Source organism: Ursus arctos, unplaced genomic scaffold (assembly GCF_023065955.2).
Source record: "Ursus arctos isolate Adak ecotype North America unplaced genomic scaffold, UrsArc2.0 scaffold_9, whole genome shotgun sequence".
Taxonomy (NCBI): domain Eukaryota; kingdom Metazoa; phylum Chordata; class Mammalia; order Carnivora; family Ursidae; genus Ursus; species Ursus arctos.
In genome coordinates this window covers 63,119,795-63,147,120 of record NW_026623111.1, presented here as the reverse complement: position 1 = coordinate 63,147,120, position 27,326 = coordinate 63,119,795, and the positions used below count along the sequence as shown (strand labels likewise).

General features: G+C 42.4%; 1 protein-coding gene across 1 annotated transcript in view; it reads left to right on the top strand.

The window, feature by feature from the left end:
* The first annotated feature begins 3,843 nt into the window (after positions 1–3,843).
* Positions 3,844–27,326, top strand: part of RASGEF1B (RasGEF domain family member 1B) — a 37,300-nt gene continuing 13,817 nt past the window's right edge. The window contains exons 1-7 of the mRNA XM_026509881.4: positions 3,844–3,993; positions 16,171–16,353; positions 18,039–18,161; positions 18,754–18,891; positions 24,850–25,062; positions 25,734–25,808; positions 27,177–27,272. Coding sequence (XP_026365666.1) covers positions 16,177–16,353; positions 18,039–18,161; positions 18,754–18,891; positions 24,850–25,062; positions 25,734–25,808; positions 27,177–27,272 — 822 coding nt within the window. The 5' untranslated portion in view covers positions 3,844–3,993; positions 16,171–16,176. The remainder of the gene's footprint in view (positions 3,994–16,170; positions 16,354–18,038; positions 18,162–18,753; positions 18,892–24,849; positions 25,063–25,733; positions 25,809–27,176; positions 27,273–27,326) is intronic.

Sequence of the window (27,326 nt, the reverse complement as noted above, 5' to 3'; positions counted from 1 at the left end):
TTAATGTTTTTCTTACACTGAAGCTGTGATCCGTTCCCTTATTCTTTTCTGTCTTTAGTCCTATTTCGTGCTCTGGGACCTCCTTCGTCTTTCACAGGGCAAGTTTTACATATTTGAATGTAGTTATGCTTTGTGAGATTTTCATTTAAAGTTCAAGTGTTTTAAGAAAATCATAAACCAGGGGGCGCCTGGGTGGCACAGCGGTTGGGCGTCTGCCTTCGGCTCAGGGTGTGATCCCAGCGTTCTGGGATCGAGCCCCACATCAGGCTCTTCCGCTGTGGGCCTGCTTCTTCCTCTCCCACTCCCCCTGCTTGTGTTCCCTCTCTCACTGGCTGTCTCTATCTCTGTCGAATAAATAAATAAAATCTTAAAAAAAAAAAAAAGAAAGAAAATCATAAACCAGGGCCCCTGGGTGGCTCAGTCCAATGAGCATCTGACTCTTGATTTTGGGCCAGGTCATGTTCTCAGCGTCCTGGGATCGAGCCCTGTGTCAGGCTCCATGCTCAGTGCAGAGTCCACTCCTCTTCCTGCTCTCCCTCCCTGTCTCTCTCTCAAATAAATAAATAAATAAATAAATCATTTAAGAAAAGGAAATCATAAGCCACAATTAATATTGAACTTGTGTCTCAGACAAATAATAAACATTGCTTTCCAATGAAAACAACTCTAGCTTAAATACATATATCTACTAGTCTTAATAGCAATATCTTAGACATGTAAAATGAGTCAACGTGGTGGTATATTTTTTCAGACATTATTTCATAAATCTTACAGTAAGGAATTAAATCCATTTTATAGAAAGACCGGAGCACTGGCATCAGAGAGATACAGGTTTGATTTATTGTTTCTTCAGCTATATGGCCGTGGCAAGATACTTACCTTCCTAAGCAGCAGTCCTTCATCTCAGAAGTGGAGAAAATAGTACCTATCTCTCAGAGTTTTGGCAAGGATCAAAGATAATGTAAGTAAAAAAAAGTAACACAAATATGATGAAATACTCAACAGAAGGTAAAAGGAATGAACAACATCAACATATATCAACATGGTAGATGAGCAAAGTCAAGAGTTGGAGGGAACACATTGAGAAACGAAATAAGATGGATTGTACAATAGCATTCAGGTAAACATACTCATGTGGTACTCACATAAAACAATATCGTCATTGTTCATGAAAGGTGGATTGAAAAACACACTAAATACATTGTGAAAGAGTAGGTGCCTTTGGAATGGTGAAAGCTAGGATTTTAGATGGGAAATGAGAGACTAATAATATAAAATAAATATATTAAAATGATAAAATTTAAAAAAGAGTGTCAGACATGAATTAGTCACGATGATTGCTCCAATTTTGTGCACTTGAGGTCCAAGAGGAAAAGAAGAGAAAAATAATGTTTAGCACAGGGCCTGCCATATACTTGAAGCTCCATACAAGTGGCTATTTTATTATATGAGTATCCGACTCAGCAGGGCTTTATTTGCATCAATGTGACTGGTATTATAGAGCTTACCAACATTTATAGGAATAAAAATTGATCCAATGAAGTCAAAAGACCAGAAAGAAACTATGGGAAGTAGAACATGGAAAAAATATCTTTTCGTGATAGAGAATAATTGATACATAATCATCACAGCTATTATTTATGGAGTACTTACCATTTACTAGGCATTAATTAAGTCAACCAATACATATTTATCGAATGCTTATTGTGTTAAACACAGTTCTAGACATTGGAAATACAGCAGGAAATCAACAATCACAATGACAACAACAAACCCTGCTGTTTCGGAGCTTATATTCTAGCGAGGGGGGAGAGGGATAATAAGTGAAATATACAGTATGTTAAATGGTGGTAAATCCTATAGAGGAAACAACAAAAGGAGGGAAGGACGCTGTGGAGAGGGGGTCAGGGAAGGCTTCTCTGAGGGACGTTGCTCCAAACCCACTTCATGCATTAACTCTTTTGATGAATTTTCTCAATATGCTGTGAAGAAGTTACTTTTATAAACTATGACTGCTGTTTTCATATGAGCAAACTGGGGCCCAGGGTCCTTCTGTATTTCTTGTAAGGTTTTTTTAATTGGCTAAGCAACAGGACAAGATCAGAGTTTGGGCCACCTAGCTCTGGAGCTGTCCCCGTATGTATCTCATACAGGGAGCTGGAAGGGGCCCTGGGGGATCCACCAGAATGGAGAGCAGGAATGTGGCTTGATAAAACATTAAATCAATATTATCATTGTGTCCATTTTATATTTTGAGAATCTAAAATAAACATCTTTTGTTTTGGTGAGAAAAGACTTAAGAAAGTAAAACAGGGCAAAATCTTCTGGGGTGGTGGGTGGATATATCCAGAGGTTATAAAGGGTATGTCAAATATTTCCACTCAGAAATCCTGATTTACTCCAACCCTTTTAACTAATTGCTACAGACCCAGGAACCTCAGTATTGCACATGGCTTGCACAACCTCAAATGGTTTGTTTGTTACAGAATCAGGATGGAAAACTGAGCTTGTAAAACAACCAGCACAACCGTAATAGCTAGGCTGGGCAGCGCGCGCCTCTGTGTCTCTCTGCATGGCCGACTCCCACCAAGCCTTTTTGGGCTGCATTGCTTCTCCTTTAAACTGCAGAGAGGCTCAGAATGAATTACTGAGCTGGGGAGACCCATTTGCAGGAGAAAAGGAGAGAGTATAATTAGAGGAAGACAAGTGAAAGGAGGCACAGATGAAGAAAATGAGGGGAGGAATCAGCTAAGAATAGGCAAGGTGAACTTGAAGATGAGCGTTTCCAGGCTAGGAAGGAGGAGGGAGAGAAAGAGGATGGAGCCGGGACAAAAAGGGTTCCTCTAGCTCAGTAATCCTAATTATAGTCCTATAAGACAGGTATGAATAGTGTTGTTTTTTATATATGGGAAAACTGAAGCTCAGAAAAGATACTTTACTTACTCAAGGTCATGTAGCTGGCAAGAGAGTCTTGGGATACTTCGATTTTTTTCTTTCCATGGGTCCCTTTCTCCCTTGTTTCCATCGTTTCTTCCCTTCGGTCTCTTTTATTTGTACAAGGTGAAGTATTGAGGCTTTTACCCTTTTTCTAAAATAGTTATCAAGTATCCAATGATAGAGTATGTGGTTACCATGACAACACAGCCTTTACGGAGGACTGGCCTCCCTGCCTTGCCTCCAGAATCATATTTCACAACACAGATTCCCTTCCTTTGTGGAACTTGTAAGAGCCGCAATTTTATATTTTGTTTGGATGACCATTTGCTTAACGTTTGTCCTCCACCAGACTGGCTGTAAGCTTCAGAAGGGCAGGAACCTGCCTATTTTTGCCTGGAGCGTGCCCCCAGCGTTTCGCACAATGCCCAGCGTTCGGGCTCTGCGTAAATATTTGCTAAGCAAATGTTCTTGTGGTTTCTCTCAGCTCTCTTCTGAAAGTACATGGACAGTAACCTTTAGCTCATAATTATGTTAATAGATACTGTATAACGAGTCGGGCCGGTATTTACAGGTAGTACACAGGTAAATGAACACACACACACACACACATGACTTCACAAACAGCCCCGGGGAGGCGGACTCAGAAAGAAACGCACGCAACCCGAGCGGGCCGAACCCACGCAGGTAAACACCGCTGCGCCGGGCTCGGCCGGCCTCCGCAGCGTAGGAGGGCACCCAGGCGACAGTGGTGGGGCCGGAGTCCCGGGCGTGGGCGGGACCCGGGCTCCGGAGGCGGTGGCGGCGTGGGCGGTGAGCTGCGCCGCGATTGGCCCACGCCTGCCGGGCTGGGGCGGGGCTGGCGGCGGGAGGCGGGCACTTGGAGCGAAGGGGGTGTGCGCCGCGGCTGAGGCCGTAGTTTCAGTATAAACAAGGCACCCGACTGGTCGGGCGGATTTTTTTCCTTCTTCCCGCGCGCTTTAGCTCCCTCTACTCTGGTCGCGCTTGTGGGCGCGCGGCAAACAGCCGGAGAGCCGAGGACCCGGGGTCGAGCTGCAGGTGGGTTGTTCGCTGGCCAGGCATCTTCCGGAGGGACTGGAGCCTGGCAGCGGGAATGTGCGGCCGTGCTGCCCTCTGCGCTCTCCCAGACGGCCGGTCCGGGAGCGGCGCTCAGAGCGAGCCTGGATCTCAGGCGCCCCGGCTGCCGGGTGCGCCTCGAAGAGGCGGGAGAATCCAGGCGACCAAATGCTGTCTGGCACAAAGCGCCTGGCAAAAGCTAGAGACCCAGGGAGTCCCCTGCCTGGCCGCCGAGGGCGCCTGGGGCTGCCCCGGGAGCGGACCGGGTGCCAACAGGTGCGGGGCCGAGCCGCTGGGGCCCGGGCAGGGACAGGCTTGGGTTTTGCTTTGCTTCTCTCGCCCCGATCCCGCAGCCAGGCCTTATGTTTGAAATCTTGGTAGTTTTTGAGGGTTTGTCAGAGTTCTAGTCGCGTTCATCCTTTCATCTCCTCCTTTCCAGGGCTCTGCTAGGCTGTTTCCTTCTACTACTTAGCTAGTTTTCGTGTGTGTTGGGGGTGGGGGGAGCATTGCTTATTTTTGGTGTAGCTGTCCTATAATCTAAGATCTGATTCTTAAGAAAGGACAGGAAACAGAAGTCATGTGCTTACCCCTGACGAGGTAATATTTGTTCATCCTTCTGTTCACCGGGCGAATTTGGGACCCACCGAGTCTCCTGGGCTTTTGCCTGAGCTCAGGTGAGTCTCCTGGAGACACCTGGCTAGGTTATAATAACGTGAGCGGAAGTACCTAGGAGCCTTGCGGCAGCTAGCATAACACAGGCTCCACTTTCTAGGGGGATCGTGGGAACGACTTGAGTGCTGTACAAGAGCAAAGGAGGAGATGGGGGGTGCTGGTGTGCACACACCTGTGCGTGTGTTTGTGCCCGCATCCGCGTACCACCTGGGTATTGCTTGAGTATTGTTTCGCACCTTACCCCGATCAAATTGACGCAGTTCAGGCTAAAGCAAGGTAGCTAAGCCCTCTGACAGTGCAGAGGGTGGTTCAGTGATGTAAATAGCAGGAGGAGCTCTCTAGGGAGCGACTTTCTCTTCTGAATGTGGATGTGCCCATCTTCGCGGATGAATTCGATGGGTATAGTGTGTGTAGACGAATATGCACACAGATTTGTGTGTGTGTGTGTGTGTGTTTGGGCCGAGCATGTCTCCAAGGAGTCCATCGTCAGCAGCACCATGTGACAGCGGTCAGGAACTGCTGGTGTGCGTAGATCTATATTTAGCCCTGGATGATCTCCAAAGGCCGAGGGAGGGTCTCTGAACTGGGTGCATAAAGGGGAAGAGTCTAGGGATCAGGGTGTTGCACTCTTGAATAATGTCTGGTACAGTCAGACTCAGATGGGGTGAATAATTATTCTTTCCTCCTGAAAACAGCAGCCAGAGCTTGGCATGTGATAGCTATGTCTCAATTTAAAACATAGTTGGACCACTGTGATAAAACCTACGCTAAGAAACAAGGAGGTTACAATTAACCAGAATGCCTCATTGGAGATTTGGGAGGAATATAACTGAATAACTGATCAGATAGGGTTTGGGGCAAATATAGAATTGTATTTCAAAAAGAAATAAAAATAAAAATTTGGTGCTGTTGAGATTTTCATAACAGAATAAAAGAATGGCAGCTTGTTAGATCCTATCATTAGTGGTTATTTTAATTTTGTGGGGACAGTTGTTGGGCACTTTCGACAGAAATCAGGGTTCACAAGCATTGCTATATTATTCCTTTCAAGCAGATTTTCTGGCAAAGATGAGAAGATCAGCTACTGATTAGCAAGTTTCTTGTTGGCATTATACTACTACACATCGGTCAATCCTTTGTTTTCCTGGAGGTGGCAACATTTCTGGCTACTAAGCATACTGGCCTTGTACTTTCCAGTTGTCTGATGGAGTGTTAAATTCTTAGAATTTATTTCTCCCGCGGTTCATTTTCAGTCTCGCTCCATTTTATGTGCTCCACAAGACATTTTCTCTGATACTACCACACCTGATACCTGAGATAATACTGTCTTTTGGAATAAAAAATCACCAGGAAGCATTTACAATTATTGTCTTTTTTACCCCAGCTTAGCATCTAACCTTATATATTCTTAAGTATATATTACTTATTGTTTCTAAAAGTGTATTATTTATCACAATACATATTTCTTATATTATTAGTAACATTACATTCTGACAATCTAAAATTAACCACCGACTAATAAAGTACAATAGACCCTTTCAAAAAAAATAACAATTGAATAACTCCTATCTAGGAAAAAGAAATGAAGGGGAGAAGCTGGGTGAGTGTCTATATAAGGTAAGGTACCTAATAATGGCACAGGAAATGAGGGAATAAACATTATCAATCTCCAAAGGCTACCTGGAAGAAGTGGACTTTGGAGAAGCAATTTGGATGGCCCCAGCAAGTCTCCCCTGAGACAGAAGAATGGGAAAAGGGGGTATTCTCCCCTACTAAGGGAAGAAGTTGGAATTCCTGAAGCAGGGATTGAGAATCTTGATTCGGATGCCACAAATAATAAATGAAAAAAGACATCATAGTGTATTGTGAAGCCTTAAAGAGACAAAGTGTACTGTTGAAAATACTGCTTAAGATTTATGGCATTTTTGTTGTTAGTGGTTGAATTTAGGTGTTGCCTCCCCACTCCCTTCACTTTTCTAGAACTACAGTTGTCCTTTTTTGGTTCTCCAATTAAACCTACAAAAAAAAATAGATCTATACAACCCTTGATTATCTTAAAATAACAGATATTGTAGATTTCCTCCCTGGGATTAGGGAGATGGGTTCTGGAGCCCTCACAAGTCACTCGTTCACTCCCTCTCCCTATAATATCTATGAAGTTGATGGGGTGTTGAACTAGATGATTTATGAGTCCCTTTTAGTTCTGTGACAACTGATTTGTTTTGCTATATTATCATTTCATCCATTTAGATGTTCAGCTACTTTCTGGGTATAGGGAAATGAAGAGAAGAGAGTGAAGTTTCTTTGTATTGATAACAACTATGTAGAGATTTAATATTTTCTTTTTTTTTTTTTTATTTTTTTTTAAAGATTTTATTTATTTATTTGACAGAGATAGAGACAGCCAGTGAGAGAGGGAACACAAGCAGGGGGAGTGGAAGAGGAAGAAGCAGGCTCATAGCGGAGGAGCCTGATGTGGGGCTCGATCCCAGAACGCCAGGATCACGCCCTGAGCCAAAGGCAGACGCCCAACGACTGAGCCACCCAGGCGCCCCGAGATTTAATATTTTCTTGATCTCCTTTTTGCTTTTGTTTTTCTCCTATAAGTGTATTAAAAAATACTAATTATCAAGTTGAGTTAGAAATTTTTTTGACTTAAGTCAATGTTACCATTTATGAAAAATTTTTAAAGATTTTATTTATTTATTTATTTGAGAGCAAGAGCTGGAGTGCGAGGGACAGAGGAAGAGGGAGAGAATCTCAAGCAGACTCCCCACTGAGCATGAAGTCTGATGCGGGGCTTGATCTCATGACCCCGAGATCATGACCTGAGCCGAAACCAAGAGTCAGATGCTTAACTGACTGAACCACCCGGGCAGCGCACCATTTATGAAATTTTTAACCAGTCTTTGACCTATCATTTTTTCTTATGTTTATATATTTACTATTCCATTTCAAGGTATGTCTATGTCTAGAGGTCATTCATTTGATTCAAATTTTATTTTATTAGGAAGCCCTGGTATGAAAATCAGTTTCACTCAGGGAATGTACAAATTAGCCTTATAAGGAAGGAAAATACTTTACAGATCTCCAGGATCGTTCTATTTATCAAAAAGAGAAGAATGGAGGGGGAAGGATAAGCATAGTTTTCCAAGAACTTACAGCCAAAAAATAAAATTATCCCAGGAACCATGTTACATAATAAAATGTAAATAGAAAATTCTGCTTGTTTACTGAGTGTTCTCACTGAGTATCAGGTCATTTTCCTGCTGAAATGAATTGGGTCTAGAAATATAAACCGTTTTAGTTAAGGATGCTCCCCATATGAATACTCTATAATTTGGCTTGAGAGTTATCGTATGGATGATTCAGCACCTGATATCTGTGCCATCCATATGATAGCCACTAGCCACATGGGGATATTTAAACTTAAGTATAATTAAATTAAACAGAAGTAAGAATTGAGTTTCTTAGTTGTGCCAGCCACATTTTAAGTGCCGCTTAGTGGCTACTTGTGGCAAAAGGCCACTGTATTGGACAGTGTAGAAGAGACCATTTCCAATATCCCAGAAAGTTCTTTTTGACATCTCGTAATTAGTTCAGGATGATTTTGATTATCGAGAAGATCACTTTTGTCCCTCTGGGAAAATGAAATAATTATTTCTCATCGTATTTGGGCACCTAAGACCTACAAAATAAGACCGAATTGACTTTTTCAGCCAGTATTTGTTTTCAGCTGTGCAGCACGAACAGTGCCACTTTCCAAAGCTCAATAATATGCCAGATCACAAACACCAATTTCTTAGGTTTTTTTCACCCAGAACTCCAGTTGTCCTTTTATTTTTCTAAACCATCACCCACTGTTACAGCTGGGAAGCACCAATCTTTTCACAGTCAAGGAACGTGGAGCCATCTACTGTTCAGCTCAGGAACTACATGGAAGTTGTCAATTCAAAACAATGCATAAAGAATATCAACGCGTTCTGTGATCTGTTCCCACATGGTAAAGATTTGTCTTATAGAAGTCTTAAATGACTCTCCAGGCCCATTTAGAGTTGCCATGTGGTGAAATGTTGTTTTGTGTTTTAATAAATAAACTGCTAACAAGATATCTCCAAGACAAAAGATGACAAATTTTTTAGCTTTAATTTTCTTCCAAGGAAACCAAAGGTAGTAATTATTTGAGTCACAATCCTCTTCCTCCATCAGTTAGGAATTAGTAAAGGTTCTTAAGTAGCATCGAGGTAAATCAAGCAAAATGCAAGTTAATTTTTTTTTGGTATGAAAGCCTATAACATCGGTAAATGATAACACCAATTTCATCATATGGAGAGAAGTAAGAACTTCTTTAATAAAAAATACTTTTCCCTCCTTGATTATGAAATTTACTAAGCATTTGGGGCTCAGTTCCAAAGACTGTACCTCTCTGGGAGTGAGTTACTTTCTGTTCACGTGCCAAAAAAGTGAGTTCATTCAGAGTCGTCTACTCTGCATTGTTTGTGCTCACGGGAACTGTACCTCTTTTCTCAAGGAGGTCAGCAGGAGTATAGCATTTCCACAGTTTCCAGAGCTGTTGCTGGAAATATCTGCCTTTAGGACTTCCCCTGGCTCAGGAAAGATGTGAGAAGATAATCTTCTAGACATTTTCAAGCTCAAAAGAAGCCATGTTTTAGAAAGTGTCAGTAACGTGACTTTTACTTTCACCCTGAATCAAAACCATACCTTGCTATACTCTGTAAGCATGCAGTCCGTCCTTGTATTCAAGATCCAGTGGTGCCAAAAGGAAGCTAGAAGTACTTGAGAAAACCAGCTGGAGTAAAGCTGAAATATGTGAACTCTTTCTCATTCAGCTTTCTGGAACCTCAAATGAGAAAAGGAAGAAGGTGCATCTCACCAAAGTGCAAAGTTCCTTTGGAATCTAGATGGGAATTGGGAAACCGGTAATTCCAGGATATTAAATTAAGCCTCTCCTCACTAAACAAATATACTTTCAAAGTTCAGCTGTGATAGGGAGGCCTTCCTCTACTTCAGTGGGTTTGTTTTTTTACATTGGGACACATGCTCAGCACTTGAACGGAAACGAAAAGATAGGAATCAATATAGAGGCATTGGATTTGTTAAATGTTTAACCAAAGTACTCTATGATGAAATATGGATCGAAAGCTCCCCATACCTTTTTTTTTTTTTTTTTTTTTTTAAATGTGTCCTACCTTTTTTAGCTCATTCACCTAAGTGTAAGGGAAATGCTGACTTGACATTCTGGTAGAGATTTACAAAGCACCTAGAGCAGATGTTGAAGGATAGCTTTTGATTTAGTTCCCACACCCCTCTTTTCCTCAACCTCTTTTCCAACTTGAATTGTCACCTGAAACCACCTTATCCTGGTGCACCTGCCTCATCATAAATAACATTGTGCAAAAGCAGTCGCTAATTCAAACACAGTCTGCTGTTTAGAAAAAGGCAGCTTTTCATCTGGTGCTTTCGTTGGTTTGAAACCATTAGGCATGCCTTTCAAATCCATTCATCCCTTAAATCACCCAGAGCTTGCCTCCCTGCTTCTGGATCAATGTCAGGCTGAACTTTGTCAGAGTCCTTGGAAGAACATGATGTATCTTCGTGACGGAATTAGCTGCCCCAGTAGCACACCCAGTCTGTCAACCGACTTTTCAGCTCTCCAAGTCAAGTTAAGAAAGAGCATTCATCTTGTACACCTGAGTTGGACGTATCTTTTACTCCCCTTTGGGAAGTTTTCCAACAGAACCTGTGATCTGTATGCTAATTTCATGGCTCTAAGCTTTCTTTTAGCCTGGTTCATTGTTTTAAAAGCTGAAATCTGTTTCCCATGGTCTCATCGCATCTTTCCCCACCTCAAAGTGCCATCTCAATTAAGGGGGAAAAATACCTGTTTAAATATCGTTACCCGAGCCAAAAGAAGTATCACTTTAAAATCCTCTTTAACTCCATTTGATTGGTACTACCTGAAAATACAAGGATTCCTTGATTTCTAAGGAGTCAGGCTTGAATGTGTTTGACCAAGCTTCCCTACAGAACCGCCATGTTCTTCTTCTTTGAAGGTGATTAGCTAAATCATACCCAGCTCTGTACAGGTCTGCGCATGTGTTTCCTAAACCGGGGTCTGAATTCCCCGAAGGTATATGCAAACTTGCTGGTACATTTCTCTCAGGGCAGTGTGGGGAGAGTTTTGTGATCTCCGGAGAAATTTAAGAGCCATTGGCCACATTGAGTATATTGTTTCCCAGGAAATGATTTACAAATGAAACTTTGTAAGGTGAGAATTGCTTGTGAGGTTAACCTGTCCTCTGCCTTATCTTATTGGTAGTGATTTGAGTAAAGTCAGCAGTTTTGTTTTGTTGTGTTTTCAAGTATCTCATATAAATCTTTTTTCCAAAGGAATTAGCTACTTTGAAGTTTGACTTAATAGTAAATTAATGGCAGCATTTACCTTAATGATGTCACACATTCTAATTTTGGAAAAGTCAGGTTCTCCTGAACAAGAATTTTGGTTAGCAGACAGGTCTACTGGATTGGGCAAAATCCGTGTGAAGGAAGGGTGGTAGACAGTGGAGAAGTTGGTTTTGAGATTTTTTTGGAAAGGGTAGAAGGGAGTAAATTGAGAGTTTAAAGGACCCTAGAGACAGACAGTATTCATTGTGAGAGCTGTAGAGAGAAGGTTTGCTGCAGATAAGAAATCAGAACTACACTGAGAGGAAAACAAATAAATGGGATCTCTGGGATACGAGCAGCCTCACCCTTTGCCTTTCTTCCACTACAGAAATTAGCAAAGGATTCCTGGCGTTAATAGCGCCTGGGGATAAATGTTTTTCTGGATTCTCGTGTCCAGTCCTTGGGTATTTTCTGTTTTTTTTAAACAAGAACCAAGCTAATATGTAATCTTCTGAGCCTTGTTTTTCAACTGCAGAACTGGAGCAAGTAGAATTCAAGTCTTGGATGACAAATCTGAGTAATACTGAACAAACAGTTCTTGATGTGGCTGATAACAGTGAAGATGCTTGAAAGAAAAAAACTACTATGTTTACCTTCTTAGGTATTTAAGGTAGACTTCACGGACAGTACTTTCTGTCCCATACTGTTGACCTCCCCTTGTTTGTCAAATGGATTTCTTACACAAGGCAGTTGATCTTTCTAGAAAATGGCTAGACTGGCCACTTGTGAGAGATTGTCCAGAAATGGGTAATGAATACTGTGATCCATGATCTTTATTTTGGTCATTTGTCTCAGAAAGATTTTTTACTGGAGATCTATAAAGTAAACACAAGCAAATATTACTCTATTTAGTTGAATCTGAGATGCTGTCCGTTGTAAGATGCTCTTTTATTTCATATTGCTAAAAAAAAAAAAAAAGACTGTCACACATGCCTTTTTATCACTATGTGCATTCCAGTTACAAAGATACTAAAATATAAAAAAGTATATGTTAAAATCTGGAATCTCTGTCTAGATGGGACTGTGCCTTGATTGCAAGGGTCAGTAGCATAAATACTTCTGTTATCATGACAGTATTGCTTTTTAATAAGAGTAATTAGTGGCATTAATACATCTTTGGAGCAATGACTTACATAGAACATGTAAGGCATAGAAATTATTCTGGTAGCCTACAATTTGGGATAGACTGACGTTTCATTTTATGGTTAAACATAACAGGTCCAAGGAAGCCCATTCATAGTACAACATGACGTAGTATAATAAATTTGGAGCCTGGAGCCTGAGGATCTAGGTTTGAAACACTGTCCTGTCTGTCTCTTATCTGCTGTGTAACCCCAGTCGGTTATGAGTTTTTCTGAACAGCAGCTGCTTATACAGCCAAAACAATGAGAGGATGTCTGCCAAACAGGGGAACTCTGAGAATCCCAAAAGGCATTTGTAGGCAGTCAACTTGACACAAACAGGAGCGGCTGACTTTCTCAGAGCCTTCCACGCTGTGCATCTAGGCATTTCTCAAGTGAGGGGCCTTGAAGGGGAATCAGAAGTAAAGGAAAGTGGAAAGTGGAGACCTTTTCCTTGCACAAAGGATCCCATAGTAACAAAATGGGAAGGGAGGGAGAGGGCCTAAGGAATAGAAGAGATGGCTTCTTGAGTATAAGACAACGTAGAAAAATATGACCAACATGCCTAAATAAGGGGCTGGGGTCTCTCGAGGTGCTCGAATCTCAGCAGTTGATTGTTGCTATGTGCAAGTTCAACAATCAAGATGGATCATGGGAGAATGAAATCAGCGGATTAGCAATAGACCTTAGGGCTGATTAGAAGGCAGAAAATGACCTGTGACATACCCTCTTCTTAAAATTGATTTGTAGGTGTAATAAGCTATAACCCCAATTAATTAACCTCAGTTTGGTTTTCATTGCTATTTGCAGTATTTTCGTCGGTGCTTGGTTGGAGGGGATTGTCTCAGTGTCGATATTTTCTACCTTGTCAAAGAAATCCCATGACACATTTCCAAGGCACAATACAGAAGCCTTTTGCCATCTCTCTAATAATGCTCTAAGAAGAACTTTGCTACAAAAGAATTTGGTAGTTTTGTTATAATTTAGGATTTTGGAAGGAGTGAACAGAATTGAGAATAATTTTCTAAATAAAAAACATGTGTTGGGGTCTGGTGGTGGTATATTACCTTCTGAAGTTCTCACAGCTGTGAAACACCAGATTAGGGCTTCATTACATCTGAGTCCTTGGTCGGATCTGAGTCCTCATCTGCTTCGTGGGAGTAAATAATTGAGAAGTACAAATACTTGTGGCTTTTGGTGCTGATTCCTTGGAAGGGAACTGGGTGACCCTTGACTATCATGGGCTAATGGTTACTGTCAATAAACAGAAGGCAGGGGCGCCTGGGTGGCACAGCGGTTAAGTGTCTGCCTTTGGCTCAGGGCGTGATCCTGGCGTTATGGGATCGAGCCCCACATCAGGCTCCTCCGCTATGAGCCTGCTTCTTCCTCTCCCACTCCCCCTGCTTGTGTTCCCTCTCTCGCTGGCTGTCTCTATCCTGTCGAATAAATTAAAAAAAAAATCTTTAAAAAAAATAAACAGAAGGCAGCAGGGGTGCAAGATTCACGAGGGGGGAGGGTGGATTCCGTTGGGTTCACTTGGTGCTGTAGCCACAGCACTGTGAGATCTTAGCCTGATCCCTTCGTTTCACCTTCCAGGGTTTACACGTTTATAAAAATAGGCGATCGGAGCAGACTCTGATGGCACTTGGCCTTTGGCCTCTTCCATGACTGTTTTTGCAGTCACTGCTAATCACTCAGGACACACATTCTCCCACCTAGTTTCAGCCTTTGAATTCTTCTCACTCACCCTCAGGCCACTAGGCACCCACTTCTAACTGATTGCAGTTGGAAAGCGAAATGAAATCTATTTTTCATCCCGGACCAGATGATTTCTATGATCCTTTTGAACTTGCAGCCTTTTCTGATTTTCTGAAATTCCCAAGTCTTTGGCCAACCATCTCCCGGGCTCACTTTACTAGGATGGTCTCATTAGTGATGAATAAGTGGAGAAATCGAAGAAAATTCATGGTTCTTGGCAGGAAAAAAGAAACAACAAAAACCCAACTCCCAGGGTATGGTAGAGTTATACCTGCCATCCTGCTGAGGAAGGACACTGGGTGGTTTTAACCATCCCGGAAATGGGTAACCAAATTCAGATGGACAGTTCCCTCCAGGCTATCAGACAAAACTTTGAGGCACTTCTCATCTCGGGTCCCAGAGTCTCAGTTTATGGACATTTTGAGTTTCTCAAGGCAAGGTAGATGGGCTCTTTTTTTTATCTTCCCACCAAGGACAACTCATTTGCAAAGATGATATTGCACATGAATCGTACTCCTAGAAAACTGGCGATTTGAAGAGGACAGAAACACACTTTGTCCACTGTCTTATAAAAGGTTAACACTGAGTTATTTATTTAACAGTGATTTCAACTAAGTGTAGAGCATTTGTGTTCATGCTTACATCCCATAGTTCCTGATCCTTTGGCTGTTACGACCGCGTCCTGCTTCAGCGAGAGGCACGGCAATGATGATGCAGGTAGCGACAGATCTGCCAGAGTGATTCTCAGGAATCAGTTTCTTCCCATCACTGGCTGTTTTTTTCCCTTTTGCATTCTCCCTCGGCATTGGTTTGCGGACGGGATAGAGTACAAAATGCTGAAGCTTGTCTTCCGTTTCTTTCTCTTGATGCTTCTTTCCCTAAATGCTGTTTTCATCTGCCAGGTTGCCCTAATAGTAAATTTTTTTTCCCCAACACCCACCCCTTGGCCACCCTAGCCAGGGCAAGTGCACATGTTATGACGCCGGGGTCCCCCTTACCTGGAGCTGGAGCAGATATGCTTGGAGTGAAGCGTGTGCCTTCTCAGACAGGGCTCCACACCCCTCCCCCATTCGGATGCAAATATCTTTTGGCATCTTGAAAAGAAGGATTAGCCCAGGTTGTATCCTCCTGCAGGCTCCACATACCCTGCCCAGGTCAGTCCAAAGCCCGGAGTTGGCTTCCCTTATTGTTTGCCTTCTGAAACTCCTAGTCTGGCAGCTCCTGAATGCCTCCATTGTCCACACATGCTGCTAGAAACCGAGAGTCTGTTCTCAGGGTCCGGAGCTCTGTCCCTAGGACTCCGAGTAATAACTTCATAGCCTCTGGCCTCTGCTGAGCACCCTCTAACAAGGGCTTTGTGAGTTGCAAAGCATACAAATGGAGAGATCCGGCATAGTGCTTCCTGTTCCCCAAATCAGCTGCCTCTCAGCCCACGTGTTTGCTGACAACCGGAGGCTTTAGAGAGCCCCCGCCCCAAAAGAATTTGACGCAAAGGGGTGAAAATCGACAGCATCGGATCTCCCAGTGGAAGCTGGAGAGTCAGCATTAAATCTCTGGATTACATACGCACATCTGTACATAACTGTAAACACACGTGCACCCGTGTGCGTGCACGCACACACACAGAAACACACACAGAAACACACACACACAATGTACTTTAATTCCAGTACGTTTTCAGTTTTTTGACTTCTCTTTTGATTATCTCCTGCTCTACCCAATGTTAGTCCAGTATTTCTTGCATGGGATGTAATTCTTCCCAACCAGCTTTGAAGGCTTGCACATTTCTACCTCGGGATGGTGCTTGACTCAGTGAGAGAAAGCACTCGGCAGCTCAGTTCTCTTCCCGACACGTGAAGGAGTGATCTCTAAATATGGCAGCCGGAGACCTGAATTCAAATCCAAATGCTTGGATCCTTTGATCTAAGCATTTTACGGTATTCGACTGAATGAGATTGGTACTCAACTGTATGCACACATGTGTTACTCACAGAGCAATTTGCTTTCTTGATGGGTTCTGATATTCCATCAGAACTTAACCTATTTTTAAAATTACCTATTCTCTCATTGCTATGAAAGCTTACTTTTCTTCTGGACGGCATATTATTGACACTATGTTTTCTCCTTTTAAAATTCCTTTTAGGAAAGCATGCCTCAGACTCCTCCCTTTTCAGCAATGTTTGACAGCAGTGGCTACAACCGAAACCTCTACCAGTCTGCAGACGACAGCTGTGGAGGGTTGTATTACCATGACAACAACCTCCTCTCCGGATCTCTGGAAGCCCTCATCCAGCACTTAGTACCCAACGTGGATTACTATCCGGACGTAGGTATCCCTATTCCTCTGAAACACATCCTTGGTGTTCTTGAGAAAAAAGTACAGTGTGGGCAGGGACCCTAGATACTACTGAATTCTATCTGGGTTGCTAAGAATTTTTTAAATAAGAAAATGCATATTGATAATTGAGTACTTTGAGATCAAATTGAGCCTGGGTATGATTCAGATTTTGACTATGGTCTGCATATCAGTTCCTTTTCGGGGCTGGTACCACACTGTAGACGGTCAGATACCATCTAAGTGAAGTATCTGTAGGTTTAATTCATGCATATACCTTGGTCCTTACGTAGAAATGCAGAGAACATTGGATACTCCTAAAATACTTAATGCCCTGTTTTGTTTCCAAAACCATCACTATGCTGAGAAAAGTGAAGTTGGACGGGAAAACTTTATAGAAAGGAGAACAACAGTCATATTCAAGATGCAGGTCTTTATTGGTTGCTTATGTTTTACTTTGATAGCCGGTGTTTATATAGATAATACTTTCTAATCTAGGGAATTCATTTACATTTTCTCAGTCTTTACGGCAATTCCAAGAGACCAGAGAGGAGAGCACTGAAATTCAGAATGTTGAGTAATTCACACACGGTCTCACCCCCAACGTCAGCAATCCAACCTAGGTTTTTCTGTTTCTGGGCACGTGGTGTTTTTCTCCGCCTTCGCTTGTGCCACAGCTGCCCCTGTTACTCAACAGCAGCTGGTTGTTGATAAAGATTTCATGAAACTATCTAGACAGTGGATTCGTATGTTTTTATAAATATAATAATGACCTTGGTGTGCGAAGGGGAGTTTGTGCTTGCCACCGTAATTCACCAGTGTTTCTTCCTGAGTTCTCTCTCTGTGTGGTTTGTCACATAGCATTTTGAAATATGTTGCCTCACAGGGAAAACTTGTAATCAAAAGTAAAAGGAATCCCTTGTTCAGCCCTGTAAGTGTTTATGAGCTAGTAAAGGCGCCTAAAGGGGGGTAAAGAAAAAAAAACACCCTGGAATTTTTCTTTTCACTGGGAGTCTGAAACTATTATGACAAATAAACCCTACTTCGTTACTGGCTTCTTGGAAGAGAGTGTAGTTAAAGGAAAGTATATAGTGTGATATTGTGTTTTATCAAATTGCTTGGCCTTTGAGCAAGTAAACAGATGACTTGAAAGCCCGTCTTTGAATGTCCTGGCACAAGCATACAGACACTGCCGTGTGCCACACGGGACACACTGGAGAATTCTTGAGCTGATGTGGGTTGGGTGTTTTTTGTCTTCCGTTGAGTTACCATAATATTTGGACCCAGGTTGGACCCAGAACCAGGTTCGGTATGGTGGTAGAGTTAAGTTAGGTCTACTTCTCTGGGGTGGATTTCATTCTTCTTCACTAGAATGAGTTACGTGTCCTGGTGTCCTGGCTCCCAGAGGAAGGCAGTGAAAGTGTGCTTTGACTAATTTCAGTAGATAAACTTATCTTGTACTTCTGTTATTTTTAGTATGGTTTAAGGGAAGAGATGCCTCAGAAGGCAAAGGAAAAATCCATCTAACGTGTTTTACTACGAAGCATTACTTTGGAAACTGTAGCATATTAACTTTGATCAAGAGAACTTAATGAAATAAGATGTATAATCTATAGGAAAGACATTCGTTTCAGAGAGAATGTAACCATGATGATTTTTTTTTCTTCTTGCCACAGAGAACGTACATATTTACCTTCCTACTCAGTTCTCGGTTATTTATGCATCCATATGAGTTGATGGCCAAAGTTTGCCACTTATGTGTTGAGCACCAGAGACTAAGTGATCCTAATAGCGATAAGGTAATGATGCGTTTTGAACTTTACAATTTACACTATTAGGCGTGGTAACTCGGTCGCTTAGATTTTGTGAAGTTGGTTTCCTTCTCCCCAGGCTGAAGGGCATAAATGGTATCATGGCTATGCAAAAGGAATTGGGAATGGCATAAAGAACACAATATAGGGTCGGACCCTGGAATTATTAGTGTTCATTTTCATCTAAGATCTTTATTTCTCTAACGTTCTTGGTCCTATTGAAACATTTCAGTATATAAACATACTGCAGTGTTAATACCCAAGAGAAAAGCCATCATAACGTGTATGCCGGTCATTATGACCAGTGTGGTCGAATTTTTAAAAATAAACTGTCATGCCCTTCATGCCAAGCAAACAAACAAACCAACCCCCACAAAATAGAGTTAATGCCATGGAAGATCCCTAGATCCTGCCTTTGGCTGGTGGTACTTGGCATTGACTTGGGGGAGGGGGACTCGCTGCTTCTTCAACACCAAAGACTTTGCCCTGGAAGTTGACCAGTGACTCTGTTTGCAGTTACTGATTTGATGCAGTCCATGGTGATAGAGATCACTGAATGAGATTTGCTTTTTCTCCCCAGAACCAGATAAGAAAAATTGCACCCAAGATCCTTCAACTCCTGACAGAATGGACGGAAACGTTTCCTTATGATTTTCGGGATGAAAGAATGATGAGAAACTTAAAAGATCTGGCTCACCGAATAGCCAGTGGCGAGGAGGTTGGTATCCCGAATTTAGCAGAAGCACTTGAATTTCCAGGCCGAGCTGGGGAACTGGTGCTGCATTAGTATCACGATCTCCACTTCCTCCTTCCTGTGTTGCCTCGGGCAAGTCTTCGGCATAGCATGGTGGTCTATTTGGTGTGTCGGATGGGGACGATTACACAACCCCACTTCAGAGGGCTATCATCTGGAGTTTTATGTGATTAATTTGGGGGTATGTTCATGTCAATTCATGCATAGGATTCACATTCCAAGTGTGTTTTAATTTTACTTATACTCTTCTTCCATCTAAAAAGATTTAACATAGCAAGTTACGTATCATGTATGATAATACATATCATATTAATAGATCTAAACACAAATAGATATAAGATAAATAACATAGTAACATATTAACAGATAAGAAGTTGTATGTTGATACATCATAAATAGAAATAGACACTTTGTACCATGGAAGGGAGAAAAACAAATAGGCTCATGTTGAGAAGCAGTCCAGTAGGACAGAACTGCTGTGATTTGAGCGTAAACTCCAAGTAAAAGAGAAATACAGTTGGTTATGTGATTTTCACTGTCAGAAAAGAGAAAGCCTACTAATTTTTCAGGGCATTAAATTAAATGAAATTTTTTAAAACTTTCATATGGAAGACTTTATCTAGGGGGCGTAGAATGACATGGGGGAAACTGCTCTGTATAGTTTTTATAACAAATGCTCCTTGATAGAAAACTGAGGCTATACAATTAATGTGTAATTAGCAAAGGTCATTCTTTGGGAGAGGAGAGGACAAAGAGAAAAAGATCCGAGTCTTCTGGTGCCTGGAAGTTGATTAAGGCTAGCACGGAGGGTAGGTGGAGAAAGAGAGCCCCTTGGATATTCTTTCATAAACATCACTTCCCTCAATCCAGCCTTTGATAAGAGGTAACTGGCTGTAACAAATTCAAGGCGATCCTCTTTGAAGCGGGCCTGGAGGGCTGATATTTTGTGTTGAGGCTTGTTGGGCAAGGGTGTCTTCTGTGCTGCCAGCGAGCTCCTGGGAACAAGTTACTTAGGCGCGGATACAACATTTTCACAAGGAAGAGATTGACGAAGCATTTGGCGGTTGTAGAGATGTCTCGTTTCATTCGTTTTAAAATGCATTTTCCCATTATGAGTAACCTTCCTTGAGAACTCATTCTTTCAGTGGTGTGCTGTAAAGATCACGGAACAAGATACCCTATCTGTTGTGTCTACTTCTGGTGAATATATTTTAATACCATTTCCCCCTACCTTAAAAAAAATTAAGATTTGCAATTGAAAAACTTCATTGCTTCCCTGCAGTGATGTCCTCATGAAAATGGATTTAACCCCTTTACCGCTCCCTTATGACATTATATTGAACCCTGGTGCTCACGACAGCCATGATTTATATCTGTAAGGCTGAATGAGTGGTTTCCTGAGTCGTTTTGCAAGTTATGACTGTTATAATTATTTTGCCAGCTTGCCTGGGACGGGTTCTAGCCAGATATGAATTGGTGGCTCCCTCACTCACAAAGGCAAAAGTCCAGAATCGCAGGGCACTTTTGTAGTAAATCTTACATTGGAGGGCTTATCTGTTGGCTTGCCTGGCAGGGTCAGTCCTGGCTCAGTGAACTTAGTTTAGGACAAGATGCTCAACAGATGAATGGCATCATAAGGACTTTTTCTTGTGTGAAGGCTGAGTCCTGAGTCTTCATTTTAGTTAAGTGGTATTGAGGCACGTAACTTGATGGGTCCATCAACCGACCTTCCCTGGATTACCTTTTTAAAAAGTAGAAATGGTCACTTGATCCTTTCCAAAGGAACACCTTAAAAATCTTTTACAGATAATAAGTGAGCATTCGAAAGTGCCAGATCCGTGGTCTTTTGCTTTTCTTGTCACCGTAGTCAATGAGGGAGATGCCTTCTATCTGTGTCGGCCAGATTGGATCCAGTCTTTTCTTTTTTTTTTTTTTGACAGGCTTAAGCCACTCAAGGGTTAGGGGAAGTACAAAGGGCCACACCGCCTTTTAACCCGGCTTCCTGTCAGCACTCCTCTGTTAATAGCAAATCCTTGATAAACCTTGAGATTTTCAGATGGTTTTGAGTGTGAAAGGAGGAGATGGGAGGATAAGCCCGGTGGAACCGAGGAATTGATAACCTAGGGACTGAGCAGCCGAGCCTCACGAGCCGTGATCAGTTAGGGTTTTTCCTTCGGCTCCTTCAGTCCAGGATTCAGAGTCAGGGCCGCGCTTGGCATCAGGTTGACCTGAGTGCGCTTGGGCAGGTTCCCTAAACTCCCTGCGTCTTCTCCGTTCCCGTAAATCGTAGAGGTGACTGCGCTGTGTTACCGTCCCTGTCGGCTCCAAGACTCTGCGATGGATGCTCTTTCCTCAGTTCTTTGCTTGACAGGCCACGTGTCTGTGATGTGCTCCAGTGTCTCTCCTCCGAGAGACCTTCCCTCACCGCCCCAACCGCAGTCACCCTGCAGCCCTCTCACTGTTTGTTTCGCCCCGTTGTCTTCATAGCACTCTGTGGTTAGTAATTACTTGCTTTTTTTTATGACTTGTTTTTCCCGACTCCTTGCTGTGCCCCCTTTGTTCACCACAGCACCCTTAACCACTAGTGCCTGGCATTTCCTAGGTAATCAGTAGCATTTGAATGGGTGAATGAATGAATGAACGAATGAACTAATCAGTTACTGGAAGAGGGGAAAAAAATATTTCCCTCCACAGGAAGGACTATGGGCTTGGGTTGAGACTTGTTGCTTCTTGCCCGAGACTTTAGGGATTTTTTTTGGCAGTCAATGAATCCAGGTGCACCCTATATATAATTTTGTCTGGTTCTGCTGAATCTGCTAGGACAGTTCTGCATAATTTGGCTTAATATGTTTCCCCCCTGGGGATTTGCCCAAAATGAAGTGGTTTATTAGGACTTGCCTGCAAGAAACATGAAATGGAGCTAATGATTGAATTACATGACAAATGACTATAGTGGGTAAAATGCAATTTTCTCTTCCTTAAGGGGCTGGTCTTTATTCTGTCTTTATTTGCCAGGTAATTACTGTCACTAGCATTTGAAGTTATAAAAAAGAATAAGAGCATATTTAGCAATTCATGACTCAGTAAGGAAGCATGCTTAACAACACAAAGCTTGGAATGGAATCAAATGGCAGCAGGAAACTTTTTAAAGAGGTCATACATACATACTCTCTTTCTCTGTGTGTTTCTCCTTCTCTGTCTCTGTCTCTCATACATACACACACACACACACACACACAGACTAGTTCTTTATTATTTGAATAGCTTTACCCTATGCCCTATTGTATACATTTTCCCCTTGTAATTTGCTGCCTTTTGCTCACTAGCTGAATCCTCGACCTCTTCCCTTAAAAAAGCATATTTTAAAGTGTAGAATAAGAATCTTTCACCAGATACGCCAGTAGAGCATAGATTCTGACACTTTGCTACATACCAGAATCACCTGGGAATATTTATTATGACATTTCACACAGGGGGCTGAAGAAACCACTTTAAGTTCATAGATTTTTTTTAAAGATTTTATTTATTTATTTGACAGAGAGACAGCCAGCGAGAGAGGGAACACAAGCAGGGGGATGGGAGAGGGAGAAGCAGGCTCCCAGTGGAAGAGCCCGACATGGGGCTCGATCCCAGAATGCTGGGATCACCCCCTGAGCCGAAGGCAGACGCTTAACCCACTGAGCCACCCAGGCACCCCAAGTTCATGGATTTTTAATATAACTCAAAATGATGAAAAGTAGAAGAGCAAGGGAAATAGGGACAAGGGATTTATTTTATTTTATTTTTATTTATTGTTTTTATTGAGGTGTAATTGACATATAACATTATATTAGTTTCAGGTGTACAACATAATGATTCGATATTTGCGTATATTGTGAAGTGATCACAATAAGTCTTACTAACATCCATCACCAAACATAGTTACAGAATTTTTTTTCCTTGTGATGAGAACTTTAAGATCCATTCTCTTAGCAAGTTTCAAAGATGCAGCACAGTATTAACTACAGTCACCGTGCTGTAATTACATCCCAGGACTTATTTATTTTATAACTAGACGTTTGTACCTTTTGACCAGCTTCACCTGTTATGCCCATCCTTTGTCCCCTACTCCACCCCACCATGAGGGATTTAAAATAGCACTTAATTCAATCTTGAACTCCTTCAAATTCCAAAGAAAAAGATATTTTCTTTGAGTGACAAGCGTATTACCAAATAGGTAGCATCTTTTTTTTTTAAAGATTTTATTTATTTATTTATTTATTTATTTATTTATTTATTTATTTGACACAGAGAGCACAAGCAGGGTGAGCGGCAGAAGCAGAGGAAAAGGGAGAAGCAGGCTCCCCAGTGAACAGGGAACCCAATGTGGGGCTTGATCCCAGGACTCTGGGATCATGACCTGAGCCGAAGGGAGCTGCTTAACCGACTGAGCCACCCAGGTGCCCCTAGATAGTATCTTCTAAACTGATAATCTTAATGCTGTGTGAAAGATAAGTTTTTTGAGGGTTCAACTTTTTAAACACTTAGGTATTTCATTAATGATTTAGGGTGGTCTGTGAATATATATAGAAAAAAAAAAAAGGTCATCTAATGGACCAGTTTAAAGAACTGAGTGGAATATACACCAGACAAGTAGAGAGAAAGAAAAGAAAAAGAAGGCTGTGTATGCTTTTTTGCCTTGATTAAGTAAGAATTGATCATTTCCAGATGCATTTGTAATTTTCCTTAAGTATGCAAATGTCTATTCATTTGAGTTTTTGTTCTTTGGTAAACCAAATTGCGTCTGTAAAATAATATGGTTCTTACACTTGTAGGTAAGGTGCCATTCAGGTTTCAAATAATTAATCTCAAAGTAATACCGTGTGGTACCTTTTAAAAAGGGTCTGACTAAGCACAGGGGCATAACCATAGGCCTTTTCACATCTCAGTTCGCTGGCACCGTCCTCCTTTGGAGCTGTTAACTTGAGGACCGTGCGAGCATGTGTACCTTTCTTAGGTAATTTACCTGCAAGGATGATTGTGTGTGTTTGGCAGTTTGGGGCTAGAAAAGGAAGAATAAAAACACACCATAACTTGTATCATGATAACAGTACCCTAGGGATGGATTGATTGTGAAGTTATTTCTTTGACTTAACGAGGGCTGTAAAAAGTCAAGAGATTGACATTTACGGCTAATACGTGAATTGCTTTTGAAACCAACTGATCTCCAGTGTTGTGGCTGCAGCCTGATGCGGTAGCAGACAAGGCGGCCGCTGGTAATAGCATTACGGGCAGAACGGCCACGTGGAAGAGTCTGGCTGGTTGCGAATGTTAGCACCGACTCATGAATGTGAGAGACATGGACAGGAGTCAAATGGAGGTCAGATACCAAAAATGAATATCCACCGCTTCCTCGTGCTAACCCATGTCCTATGTGGAAGTCAGGAAGGTGGTTGGGGGTGGGGGACTGAGGAGTAATGGTATTTGCTGTCGGGCTGGCGTCTGTGCTTGTAGACTAATGAGAGCGGGCCTGAGAGGAGCGGGGAAATCAAGAAGGTGACCCGACAGAAAAAGTGTTAGGAAGAGGATGGTCCGAGTCGAGATCAATGTACTTTAGCCTACCAAAAGTGACGCGGGACGTTCCTACGCCGGCCCAGAGAGCAGCTGGTTCTCTGTAGTAGCTGGTCTAAGATGTCCCTGTGGGGTTTTCCTGGCCCAGCGTGAAGAGCAGCCTGAGGAGAGAGCTAAAGTTTACAGGTCTGAAGGACCACCTTATGTGTTGCGTGTCTCAGACTCTGAGAGCGAGGATGGCTTGTCCCGTCACTGCCCTGGCGGTTCTCCAGCATCCGGGGAGAAGCACTGGACAGCACGGTCTGTGAGTTTGCGTGGTGCTGGAAATCGACACGCAGAGCGGGCTGCAGTCCTTTGCTTTTCCCCCGGCAGACGTACAGGAAGAATGTGCAGCAGATGATCCAGTGTCTAATCCGCAAACTTGCCGCACTCAGCCAGTACGAGGAGGTCCTGGCAAAAATCAGCTCCACGTCCACGGATCGGCTCACCGTTCTCAAGACCAAGCCACAGTCCATACAAAGGGACATCATCACTGTCTGCAGTGACCCTTACACTCTGGCTCAGCAGCTGACTCACATAGAGCTGGTAGGTCCTTGTCACCCTTTGCTGTGGTAACCACAGCAGCTGTTTATCCGCTGTAATGTCACGGGAGATTATACTAGAATAATCCAAATGGGAAGTAATATGTGCAATACCTACACTATGTTTTGCTTAGACATTCCAATATGAATGTTTTTGACATTCTGGGAATTCACTTTTTTTTTTTTTAAGATTTGTTTATTTATTTATTTATTTATTTGAGAGAGAGAGAGAGAGGAGAGAGAGATTGAGAGCACAGAGGGAGAGGGAGAAGCAGACTCCCCGCTGAGCAGGGAGCCCGATGTGGGGCTCTATCCCAGGACCCTGGGATCATGATCTGAGCCGAAGGCAGACGCTTACCTGTCTAAGCCACCCAGGCACCCTGGGAATTCACTTTAAATACCAATAAGCAAGACTGATGGGCAAATTTATTGACCTACCTCATCTTCTCTACCTTTCCATGACTTGCCCAGCCTTTCACTATGTCAGGTAGCATTGACTCACGCAGAATATTGCCTCTGCTCAGATCTTGAAGATGATGACAATATTTAAAATTAAAGACTCATTTTATAAGCTGCATAAAAAGTGGGGGTCATGCCAAAAGTCAACAGAAGGAGTTAACAGTCCATTTTTTCTCATTTTCTTTAATAAGGTTGACCTGGGGTTTTGTGTTTCAGGAGAGGCTCAATTATATTGGGCCAGAAGAATTTGTTCAGGCGTTTGTGCAGAAGGACCCTTTGGACAATGACAAGGTAAGAATCAGTCTACCTAGAGGTCAGCTCTGAAATTGGAAATGGAATTTCTTAGTCTGTGATGGTGGGTACAAGAGGCAGAAATTGGAATTATTTTGTCTTAGGTTTTACAATCAGAAAGGTTTTTTTTTTTCATGAGCCACGTCTGATTCATTGCCGTTTTCTTAAGCCATATCTTCAGGCACCGTCACCATATTCTTCCCCTCTCACAAACGGTTAGCCTCTTCTTCCTCCTTATTGGGAAATTTAATAAGCAAGTAAATGCAGGACTTGTGGTGATGAAGGTAGGAGATAAAAGCATAATGGTTTTAGCAGATTAAGTCAGAGAGAAAACACAAGAGAACGCTCATGATTCAACAATAACAGGGCAGTGAAGACAGGATGCACACCCGGCTTGCTGAGCAACGGTCTCCGTTGCTTCGCCTTTTGTTTCGAGGTGAATCTCTCACGACAGGTTTATGGCCTAAGCGAAGCCCACATGTGAAGAAAATAACACGGGGCATGGACTATAAAATCGGTAAACACACATAAGAAATTTTTTCCCCCAGTGACGTCCAGAAGCATCTCAAGTTGTGAGGCAAAGACTGTAACCCCCACTAATGGAAGCCCCCCTTTGGAACTGAGGGTAACAGCTGTTTTCCGGCCTTAGAATAGCTTCCCTCAGTACAGGAAGCAAGGATTAGGTTTTACAGTAGACGGCTAGTGGACTTTTTGTTTGTTAGGGTTTTTTTGAAGGAAGGAAAGAGGAGTGTAATTAACCTGTTCAAGCTTGGCCTTGAACTCCAAGATGGGCTTAACTCCTTTTGCTTTTGAATAATGTGTCATTCACCCTACTAAAGACCATGCTGGCCTAGACTTCCATTTACCTACCGTGGAAGATACTTAGTGTCTTGCTACATGATGCTCCAAAAATTTTTCCTAGACTTAATTGTAAGAGAAAATGTTCTGATCCCCGGCTCTCTCAGCTTCTTGCTGTGTTGCTGGCAATTGGCATTCACACCCCATTTATCAGTCAAGATTGTTTTAGAATGCAGCCAAAACCCTTTGAATTGTGCTTCTGAGGACAGCTCCCACCGAGGGTAACTTAGTTTCCGAGGAGGGAAGGGCACCATTTTGAATGCCTCAGAGTACATTTCTAGACCTTATGGATTTCACCGGACTGTACCAAGAGATTGCGATATATCTGTAAAGGGAGTCAAGAATGTTAGTGATTTTTTTTCTCTCGGTCCCCATCCCCTTGTCTTAGAAAGCTGTCTTGCTCCTATTATTCCATTAACTGGAAGAAAGGCCTATATCTGACAAAAACGAGAGCCTAATCCACTGTCTTTTTTGTCTCCAATTCATCTGCTTCCTTTGCTCTCTCTATAGAGTTGCTACAGCGAACGGAAGAAAACACGAAACTTAGAGGCTTACGTGGAATGGTTCAATCGCCTCAGCTACTTCGTTGCCACAGAAATCTGCATGGTGAGAAAGCAAGTTTTCTCTCACTCTCTCTATTTTTTTTCATACTTATTTTAC